Source organism: Siphateles boraxobius, unplaced genomic scaffold (genome assembly GCF_051911475.1).
Source record: "Siphateles boraxobius isolate OS27281-9 unplaced genomic scaffold, OSU_SipBor_1 120, whole genome shotgun sequence".
NCBI classification, from domain to species: domain Eukaryota; kingdom Metazoa; phylum Chordata; class Actinopteri; order Cypriniformes; family Leuciscidae; genus Siphateles; species Siphateles boraxobius.
Genome location: NW_027508723.1, coordinates 40,094 through 52,500, shown reverse-complemented (window position 1 = coordinate 52,500; position 12,407 = coordinate 40,094). Strand labels below are relative to the sequence as shown.

Below are 12,407 nucleotides of genomic sequence, written 5' to 3'. Positions count from 1 at the left end.
ATATAAATAAGTGCTATACTGTATATAAATAAGTGATGTACTGTATATAAATAAGTGATGTACTGTATATAAATAAGTGATATACTGTATATAAATAAGTGATATACTGTATATAAATAAGTGATATACTGTATATAAATAAGTGATATACTGTATATAAATAAGTGATATACTGTATATAAATAAGTGATATACTGTATATAAATAAGTGATGTACTGTATATAAATAAGTGCTATACTGTATATAAATAAGTGATATACTGTATATAAATAAGTGATATACTGTATATAAATAAGTGATGTACTGTATATAAATAAGTGATGTACTGTATATAAATAAGTGATGTACTGTATATAAATAAGTGATGTACTGTATATAAATAAGTGATATACTGTATATAAATAAGTGATATACTGTATATAAATAAGTGATGTACTGTATATAAATAAGTGATGTACTGTATATAAATAAGTGATGTACTGTATATAAATAAGTGATATACTGTATATAAATAAGTGATATACTGTATATAAATAAGTGATATACTGTATATAAATAAGTGATGTACTGTATATAAATAAGTGATATACTGTATATAAATAAGTGATATACTGTATATAAATAAGTGATATACTGTATATAAATAAGTGATATACTGTATATAAATAAGTGATATAATGTATATAAATAAGTGATATACTGTATATAAATAAGTGATATAATGTATACAAATAAGTGATATACTGTATATAAATAAGTGATGTACTGTATATAAATAAGTGATGTACTGTATATAAATAAGTGATATACTGTATATAAATAAGTGATATACTGTATATAAATAAGTGATATACTGTATATAAATAAGTGATATAATGTATATAAATAAGTGATATACTGTATATAAATAAGTGATATAATGTATACAAATAAGTGATATACTGTATATAAATAAGTGATGTACTGTATATAAATAAGTGATGTACTGTATATAAATAAGTGATGTACTGTATATAAATAAGTGATGTACTGTATATAAATAAGTGATATACTGTATATAAATAAGTGATGTACTGTATATAAATAAGTGATGTACTGTATATAAATAAGTGATGTACTGTATATAAATAAGTGATATACTGTATATAAATAAGTGATGTACTGTATATAAATAAGTGATGTACTGTATATAAATAAGTGATGTACTGTATATAAATAAGTGATATAATGTATATAAATAAGTGATATACTGTATATAAATAAGTGATATACTGTATATAAATAAGTGATATACTGTATATAAATAAGTGATATACTGTATATAAATAAGTGATATACTGTATATAAATAAGTGATATACTGTATATAAATAAGTGATGTACTGTATATAAATAAGTGATGTACTGTATATAAATAAGTGATATACTGTATATAAATAAGTGATGTACTGTATATAAATAAGTGATATACTGTATATAAATAAGTGATGTACTGTATATAAATAAGTGATGTACTGTATATAAATAAGTGCTATACTGTATATAAATAAGTGATATACTGTATATAAATAAGTGATATACTGTATATAAATAAGTGATATACTGTATATAAATAAGTGATATACTGTATATAAATAAGTGATGTACTGTATATAAATAAGTGCTATACTGTATATAAATAAGTGATATACTGTATATAAATAAGTGATGTACTGTATATAAATAAGTGATATACTGTATATAAATAAGTGATGTACTGTATATAAATAAGTGATGTACTGTATATAAATAAGTGATGTACTGTATATAAATAAGTGATGTACTGTATATAAATAAGTGATATACTGTATATAAATAAGTGATATAATGTATACAAATAAGTGATATACTGTATATAAATAAGTGATGTACTGTATATAAATAAGTGATGTACTGTATATAAATAAGTGATATACTGTATATAAATAAGTGATGTACTGTATATAAATAAGTGATGTACTGTATATAAATAAGTGATGTACTGTATATAAATAAGTGATATAATGTATATAAATAAGTGATATACTGTATATAAATAAGTGATATACTGTATATAAATAAGTGATATACTGTATATAAATAAGTGATGTACTGTATATAAATAAGTGATGTACTGTATATAAATAAGTGATATACTGTATATAAATAAGTGATGTACTGTATATAAATAAGTGATATACTGTATATAAATAAGTGATGTACTGTATATAAATAAGTGATGTACTGTATATAAATAAGTGATGTACTGTATATAAATAAGTGATATACTGTATATAAATAAGTTATATAATGTATATAATTAAGGGATATACTGTATATAAATAAGTGATATACTGTATATAAATAAGTGATATACTGTATATAAATAAGTGATGTACTGTATATAAATAAGTGATATACTGTATATAAATAAGTGATGTACTGTATATAAATAAGTGATGTACTGTATATAAATAAGTGATGTACTGTATATAAATAAGTGATATAATGTATATAAATAAGTGATATACTGTATATAAATAAGTGATATACTGTATATAAATAAGTGATATACTGTATATAAATAAGTGATGTACTGTATATAAATAAGTGATGTACTGTATATAAATAAGTGATATACTGTATATAAATAAGTTATATAATGTATATAATTAAGGGATATACTGTATATAAATAAGTGATATACTGTATATAATTAAGGGATATACTGTATATAAATAAGTGATGTACTGTATATAAATAAGTGATATACTGTATATAAATAAGTGATGTACTGTATATAAATAAGTGATGTACTGTATATAAATAAGTGATGTACTGTATATAAATAAGTGATATAATGTATATAAATAAGTGATATACTGTATATAAATAAGTGATATACTGTATATAAATAAGTGATATACTGTATATAAATAAGTGATGTACTGTATATAAATAAGTGATGTACTGTATATAAATAAGTGATATACTGTATATAAATAAGTGATGTACTGTATATAAATAAGTGATATACTGTATATAAATAAGTGATGTACTGTATATAAATAAGTGATGTACTGTATATAAATAAGTGATGTACTGTATATAAATAAGTGATATACTGTATATAAATAAGTTATATAATGTATATAATTAAGGGATATACTGTATATAAATAAGTGATGTACTGTATATAAATAAGTGATATACTGTATATAAATAAGTTATATAATGTATATAATTAAGGGATATACTGTATATAAATAAAGCTGCTGTATCGGCATCGATGGTTCCTAGAAAAGCCTGTAACATCCATTGATCTATAAAGCATCACTTGGAAACCTTCAGTGGTTTATGATAGAAATGTTCCAGCAATGGTCATATATTAATTAAAGTCAATCAAAACTGGACTGATAATAAGCACAAACATGCGAGTCTTCTTCCACCAGAAACACAGAAGCTCCGGAACGTGTTCTGGTTCTGTTAGTTCATCATTCATGACTAGATTACTGTAATGCATTACTAGCTGTTGTTCTTCATCCTCAATAAACAAGCTACAATTACTACAAAATTAATTCTTGCTAGGTCAAAAGAAATATGATCTGATCATAAACACCAATTTTATCATTGAGCGTTTCCACATTTGGCTCCTAAACTCTGTTCGAGTCTCCCAGTTTAAATCTAGATTACAGACGCATCTCCAGCATTCACAAAATTAATCTTATTACCGTATACTAATTAATATCAGATCATCTGCTTATGAACCCTGAAGACTCTTCCAGATACAGAAGATGATTCAGACACAGATACACCAGTGTGTGCAGGACACATTACACACAAAAACTCTTCATACAGTGGATTATCAGGAAAAATACAGGAGCAAAAATGATTGGGACACTTTGAGCTGATCATGTTTTGCTGAAGTGTTTTTTCTTTAATAACTAATGCAGCTTTTTACACCACAGACTGAACAACATGAAGCATTGCTTGGTAACTGGTTGAGCTAAACTGGTGTTATCTAATTGTGTAGTTAAATTTAACAGCTGACAGATATTCAACATAATTCATGTGTGAGAGTCTAACAGAAGGACGGACGAAACCAGTCAAATATCAACTGATTCTTGTCATATTTTATTACCATTTTAATAAACTGATATTGTGAGAAATGTTGAAGGTGTCTGAATAAATTAGTTTGATTGTACATTCAATCGACTGGTAAATCCAGCAATCAAAGAACCACTGCTGAAAAGACTAAACAACTAATATCCCAAAATGCCCAAACAAACACTTGCATTAAAATTGCAGAAACACAGAGCGCGTGTCATAACCCATAGAGGATAAAAATACTCCACATTAATAAAACAATGGAAATGAGCAATCATTTTACAACCCAGACACAGCCCAGCAGAAACAACCAATGAACTCTCACTCACCGGTTCTGGGAGAATCCTCGAGGAAACCCGGAAGTCTGAGGCTGTTGCTGAGAGCAGGTACACTGATTCACACTGATTCACACACTTTATAAATGACCTGGAGTCAGCACACACCGGCTGAGATACAGAACATCCCACTGCATCTCCAGCAACACAACAAACTGAACAAGTTCATCAAGTTCATCATGCAGTTCCTGCTGTTCAGTGTTAATGTGTTCTTCACATGTTCTTCACATGACGGATGCGGGATTCTTCCCTTGAGAAACACTGTTTATGACCATCTTGAGCACATCTACAGTAATCTGGTCTCTGTATATGATATGATCGGGAGTACTGGATTCTTCTGCTCTTGTTTCTGTTTATATTAGGTTTATATTAGTGTTTAACCATCATCCTCAACTTCAGGATCAGTCAGAAAGCACTGGTTTTACTCTCTGAAGGAGGTTTTCTGGAAGTTCTGCAGGATCTTGTCCAGGTTTCCACACTAACATGTAAATAACTTTCAAATCAGCAGCAAAATCGGACAATAAGTGTTCCATGTTTCTAACCGCAATCTGATAAAATTCCTGTTCACACCAGACGCGACATAATCAATCACAGACAGCAGCCAATCAGAAGCGACATAATCCCAGACAGCAGCCAATCAGAAGAGCGTGTGGGCGGAGCCTTTCTGCAAGCGCATATAGCAACCAAATGGATGTTCATACAGTAATAAATATCGAACCATTTTAACGTTAATAAATAATACACACTGGGTGACTGAAACAAACTTTGTCAGGAAACACTTGTTTGTTCACAGTTTGAATGGCAGTTTCCTTTCATTTATTTTGTGGATTATCCACAGTCACTTTCAATAAGGCTATGGTATTCAAATTAACATTCAATGATTTTAACATTAAATAAAGTATAAATAATCAGTACCGGAGATTATTGTCAGAGTGTTGTTCCAGACTGTGATGACACGTTTAATGGTCATCAAGCATCGTGGATCATGCACTTTACAATAAGGTTCATTAGGTGATGTATTTAACATGAACTAACAATGAGCAAAACATTTGTTACAGTATTTATTAATCTTTGTTAATGTTAGTTAATAAAAATTCGGCTGTTCATTGTGTGTTCATGTTAGTTCACAGTGCATTAACTAATGTTGACAAATATAACTTTTGATTTTAATAATGCATTAGTAAATGTTGAAATTCATATTTACTAAGATTAATAAATTCAGCAGAAGTATTGTTCATTCTCAGTTCATGTTAACTAAGGTAGTAAACTAATGTTAACTAATAAACATTATTGTAAAGTGTACCAAAGCTTTTTATACTCTCTCTTTATTGAATATGCTGTGAATGGCTCACAAAATGTATGTTCTCTAAAGCCCACAAATAACCAAAATGATCTACAACAGAAAACAATATTTGTATCCTGACTAGAGGTAATGTACGACTTTAATAAAGTCAGCTATTTAGCATGAGTGTTAGAACAGTGCTAATGCTAATGCGATGAGGAGTTTATTCTCCCACAGAATACAGAGCCGGTGTGTGTGGACCTGCACCTCTCACCTGTGTTTCTGATTAACGTGTAAGCGGGACCAAACCGAGGCCGAGGTCGTCAATAAGAGCTTTGTGTTGTCGTCGGCTACAGGCCATTTGAAATTAAAATCAAGCGTTTCATAAATGCACACATTGTGAGGCCAGTTTCCCTGAGGCTCGACGATCAGAATAATTACTCGGCCACGCTTTGAATGACGGCACTAATTTGTTTGGAGTGTTTCTGACCTGACATCAGTGGAGTGTGGGATTAGAGCTAGGAGAGTGAAACGCTGTGGGCCGAACACACACACACACACACACACACACCCGTCTGGGAAACGTGTTCTTGCTGCATTAGAACAAACTCAAATGAGCTGGGAGTTTCCAGGTCGTAAATCTGTTCTGATGCACTTTTCTGATTCTGACTTTCTTCGTTGTAACAAACGTTCGGTCGGCGCTCACGGTAGATGGGTCAAAGGTCAAGCCACTTTCAGATGCCCCCCCTCACCTGTCACAGGGGTCAAAGGTCATGATTCATTAGAGCTTTACATGTTACAGAAGAGATGAAGAACATGACGAGCAGTGAAGCTGCAGAAACATGATCAGAACTGATTGATAGTTTTAGTTGACGATAATAACCCTGCGCCGATCGGTTGTTTGGAGAGTTTCTGACCTGACATCAGTGGAGTGTGTGGAGTGTGTGATAAGAGCGAGGAGAGAGAATCGCCTGTGGGCCGAACACACACACACACACACACACACACACACACACACACACACACACACACACACACACACACACACACACACACACACACACACACACACACACACACACACACACTTCATTGAACCTCATAGGAGCGGAACAGCCAGCAGATTGAGGGGATCCAGTGATGAACATAGACAATCAGTATTTTTCTCTATTCACATTTAATTGTATTGATCTTTGTAGGATCTCAAGAACTTTCACATGCTGAATGTCTGATATTTATGGAAGCTTGTTTCCACCACAGAATGAAAAATATTTGCGACTATTTATCTCACTATTACGGGTTTACATCAGGCAATTCTGACTTTATTTGATCAGAATTGCATGTTTATATCTCGTAATTCTGACTTTATAACACAAAATTGTGAGTTATAAAGTCAGAATTGCACGATTTGAAGTCGCAATTGCGAGATAAATGTTGCAATTACCTTTTTTATTTTTTATTCTGTGGCGGAAACACGCTTCCATAGACTTCGGATCTTCCATTGATAAACATAAACCTATAGCTTTCAAGTTTCCAAGTAGTTTTCGATGTTCAACAATACGAGCAAATAAGAGGAAGAAGGATGATATGAAACGCTAGTAACTGAACGAGAGCAGGAGTGTTGCTAATGTAGGAACACTGATGGATCTTGTTGTTAAAAAGTGAATGTTTATCATGATGAAACGAGTTTCTGGAAGTTTCCAGGTCTGAGCTCAAGTTTTCTGATTCTGACTTTCTTCGTTGTAACAAACGTTCGGTCGGCGCTCACGGCAGATGGGTCAAAGGTCAAGCCACTTTCAGATGCCCCCCTCACCTGTCACAGGGGTCAAAGGTCATGATTCATTAGAGCTTTACATGTTACAGAAGAGATGAAGAACATGACGAGCAGTGAAGCTGCAGAAACATGATCAGAACTGATTGATAGTTTTAGTTAATAACCCTGCGCCGATCTGACGCACATTTCAACTAAAACAGAAATGAAAGTGTAATGAACATCACTGCGTCAGGAGAAGAATAGTAGATCCACAAACTAAATAAAACAGAGAACAGCCGTGATTTTGAAACATGAATGTTTTATACAAGCTTTATTCACAACTTGAATAACAACTGTACAGTTTTGCAGCGTTGGAAGCACAAGTTCATCGATGGAGACATTATGAAACGCATCTGTTCTGCTGAACGTTCCTCCAGCGTCGCACACATGCAGTATGTACAGATTCTATACAAGCAATATAAAACTTGGCAAGTGGAACGAATGTTTGCTACTTCAGATGAAACTCAAGCTCTCGACCGCGAGTTCATCGATGTTTCCTGCGTTTGAGGCGTTTCTCTGCTCATGGACGGCTGTGAGAGACGTTTGACCTCTGAACTCAGTCCACAGTGATCAGAAAGCCTCAAACATTCAATCAATCGCCTGATAAACGACACTAAAGCAGATATTGATCGCAGGCGTGATTATGCAGTAACAGCCGATGAAGAAGTGTCAGAATATTTACTGCTGTAGTTTGTAACTGTCAGAATCATCATCAAAAGCACTTACTGATTCAGCATAAAATAAATAGAAGTAAGAGAAGCGAGTGCAACACTATCAGTAACAGATACGGTTCATGTCCGTCATTCACACACGTCAATCATCATGATCAAGAGGCTCGTTTGTTCATACGGATCATAAACTACAGAAAATACTGAAACAATGATCAACTACACAGACGTGAGGAACACCAGGGTTTGATGATGGAGTTTCACCCGTCTTTTAACAGGAAGAAAAGCTCACGCTCTTCTGCCTGATGATTGACACGCGCCGGTCCCGCCCACTTCTGACCAGAGCATTCTGGGATATCAGACAGATGCTGATGGGTTAGTGTGCAGCGACAGTCAATAATGCAAGCCCCGCCCCCTGATGTCATGAAGCCCCGCCCCCTGCCGCTCATGCTTTAACATCACTGTGAAAGAAAGAGATTGACAGGTGTCAGTCACAGATTCAGTCGAGCGTCACTAGAGTCGCGGTTCTCGTTCAACAACATGCTTTTATTTTGTCCGTATTGTGAGGAAAACCTGCAATGATCCTGTTTTTCCTCAGTGTTTCTGTCTCATTTTCCAGCACTAATATCTAAACTTTCTTACATCAAGACACATTTACTGGAGAAGAACATAACTGAAGTTATTAAAACGTAAGGTATTGTAATTAAGTGAGTTTATGATTAAAACAAGAACAAATATCTATCGAAGCTTGTATTCGCCACAGACTAAAACATTTTAAAAGATAATTGCGAATTTGTGTAAACATACTTAAATCAAGACACATTTACTGGAGAAGAACATGACTGAGGATATTATTGACTGAAGAGTGTGTGTTTGAGGAAGATCGTGTTTAGCAGGAGTGAAGGACAAACGCGCGACTCGTGTGACAGTGATTGACAGAAGTTGTGTGTGTTTTAAGGCATCAGGAATTAATCAACTGAACAAAAAACAGGAAGAACAAAATCATGAAGCGCCTTTAAACAATCGTCACGCGATACAAACATTTAGCTCTTTCAATGCATAGATATCAATAGAAGATAAAGATGACAGGTTATAAAGACTCGACGTAACTTTAGAAACGCACCCAGCAGCGCAAATAAAAACACTCAAACGTTTTCTGTGCGTCAGTAACAACAACCCTTAAAATACTGCAAAGCCTCCTTTAAAATACGGTGTCCGACAGGAAATGACACGTTGGTTCCGGAGTGTGTTGATTAATTAATGCTGATGTAATTAAGGAGCGTCCAGAGACCCGGGTTCATCAGATGGGCTGATGGAGGAAGAGGGCATTATGGGATGGAGGCGGGTCCTGATTGGCTGAGCTGGGGTTGCCGTGGCGATGCTCTACCTGGCTGCCGTGGGGTGGACGTGACCCGGATAGGCTCGTCTGGTGCTGGTGGCCTGTCTCTGCCGGGCCAGGAACGACTGACCTGAGCCGGTGCCGGCCAACCGGTCCTCAGCCGCCTTCTTCTGCAGCGCCATTCCCTGAGACACACACACACACACACACACATTACTCACATCTGAAACACACATTACTCACATCTGAAACACACACACATTACTCTCATCTGAAACACACAGACATTACTCTTATATCTGATGAAGATATGTTGATGAAGATAACACATCTGTTATTTTCCTGTTTATCATTTGCCACGTTTACATGGAACCAAATAATGGGTTAGTAATGGGACTGACGGCTCAACCGCACTGAAAGCTTCATCTAAACGCCTTAATCGATGCGATTGAGCTCGATCAGAATGAGATTTAGATCGGATTATTCCTTTTCTAATCCGATCGAGAGAACATGTGAACACTTGATCAGATTGAAAACCGAAACTGAAAGACTGCGCATGTGTAATGATGTAGAAATAGTGTAATGTAGAAATAGCGTAATGATGTAGAAATAGCGTAATGATGTAGAAATAGCGTAATGTAGGGCTGCAACAACTAATCGATAAAATCGATTATAATCGATTATGAAAATCGTTGTCAACGAATGTCATTATCGATTAGTTGGTCTGCTTACGTCACGGGGAGCGTTTACTGGTACGCACACACACGCAAGGTCTCTCTCCCTCAGGCGCTCTGCCGAGCGCGCGCGCTACACGGTTTGGAGCAGTCTCTTATGTCTCGCATGCGCGCTCTTGCTTGCGCGCTCTAGATTTCGGGAGTTTGAACTAATTCGCGGGCATCAGGGAGCCGCAATCAATATGCGGGAGACTCCCGGGACTTCCGGGATCTTGGGATGTCTGTATTTTGTCTCGAGCATCAGGTTGCGCAATCAGTTCGCTCGCAACGTAAGTGATGGATTAAAATAGCGCTACCGCAGAAATAGGTTAAATTAAAACGGTCTTTACAAAGCGAAGCATTAAATATAAAGGCAGTTAATAACAGCAGCAGTAAAATATTGTTTTTTAGTCACTGTACTCAGTGGTTTTCAGCGAATGCTTGTGCACTAATGCATAATTTCTCCTGTCCTTTACTCAAGCCTGTTAGCTTGCTGGGTAACGTTACCTCCATTCCGTTCTCTTTTTATAGCATTTGTCTACTAAGTTTTAATTGTTTTTCAAACGCGATCTACTGCGGCTCTACGTTCACACAATTGTTTTCAGTCTTTCTATATTTATTTAATCAATTTATCCTTATATTATATTATTTTATATATTATATATATAATATATATTATATTCTTTATCCTTATATTCCTTATATATAATTAATTTTAAATAAAAATTAAATGAATTATATATTTTAGATGTTTTTAGTTTGTTTTTAGTTCAGATATTCACATCTGAACAACATGTCTGTGTAAATTTGTTTTAACAAAAATTGTGTTAAAACATAATATGTTGGATATCATTTTTTTAACAATAATCATGTTTGTCAACTTGCCATCAGCAATTATCATTAAAAACAATGCAAATATTGATATTAGTAAAACTCAATGTGTGGCTTTTGCACTTTTTAAAGTACACTTTTACACATAAATACCCTGATTTAGGGTTTTATTTAGTTATAATAAAAAAAAAAATCTAATTTAATTTCTATCCGATTAATCGATTAATCGAAAAAATAATCATCCGATTAATCGATTATCAAAATAATCGTTAGTTGCAGCCCTAGCGTAATGACGTAGAAATAGTGTAATGTAGAAATAGCGTAATGATGTAGAAATAGCGTAATGATGTAGAAATGGCATAATGATGTAGAAATAGCGTAATGATGTAGAAATAGTGTAATGGCGTAGAAATAGCGTAATGATGTAGAAATGGCATAATGATGTAGAAATAGTGTAATGATGTAGAAATAGTGTAATGGCGTAGAAATAGCGTAATGGCGTAAAATAGCGTAATGATGTAGAAATAGTGTAATGTAGAAATAGCGTAATGACGTAGAAATAGTGTAATGTAGAAATAGTGTAATGATGTAGTAATGATGTAGAAATAGTGTAATGATGTAGAAATAGTGTAATGACGTAGAAATAGCGTAATGTAGAAATAGCGTAATGGCGTAAAATAGCGTAATGATGTAGAAATAGTGTAATGTAGAAATAGCGTAATGACGTAGAAATAGTGTAATGTAGAAATAGTGTAATGATGTAGTAATGATGTAGAAATAGTGTAATGATGTAGAAATAGTGTAATGACGTAGAAATAGCGTAATGTAGAAATAGCGTAATGGCGTAAAATAGCGTAATGATGTAGAAATAGTGTAATGTAGAAATAGCGTAATGACGTAGAAATAGTGTAATGTAGAAATAGCGTAATGATGTAGAAATAGCGTAATGATGTAGAAATAGCGTAATGATGTAGAAATAGTGTAATGTAGAAATAGCGTAATGATGTAGAAATAGCGTAATGATGTAGAAATAGCGTAATGATGTAGAAATAGTGTAATGTAGAAATAGCGTAATGATGTAGAAATAGCGTAATGATGTAGAAATAGCGTAATGATGTAGAAATAGTGTAATGTAGAAATAGCGTAATGATGTAGAAATAGCGTAATGATGTAGAAATAGCGTAATGACGTAGAAATAGTGTAATGTAGAAATAGCGTAATGATGTAGAAATAGCGTAATGATGTAGAAATAGTGTAATGTAGAAATAGCGTAATGATGTAGAAATAGCGTAATGACGTAG

At 33.5% G+C, this 12,407-nt stretch overlaps 1 protein-coding gene across 1 annotated transcript in view; it reads right to left on the bottom strand.

Annotated features, from left to right (window-relative positions):
• Positions 1-7,797: 7,797 nt before the first annotated feature.
• Positions 7,798-12,407, bottom strand: part of hook3 (hook microtubule-tethering protein 3) — a 42,866-nt gene continuing 38,256 nt past the window's right edge. The window contains exons 15-16 of the mRNA XM_077222710.1: positions 9,611-9,747; positions 7,798-8,684 (exon numbers count right to left, since the gene is read on the bottom strand). Coding sequence (XP_077078825.1) covers positions 8,669-8,684; positions 9,611-9,747 — 153 coding nt within the window. The 3' untranslated portion in view covers positions 7,798-8,668. The remainder of the gene's footprint in view (positions 8,685-9,610; positions 9,748-12,407) is intronic.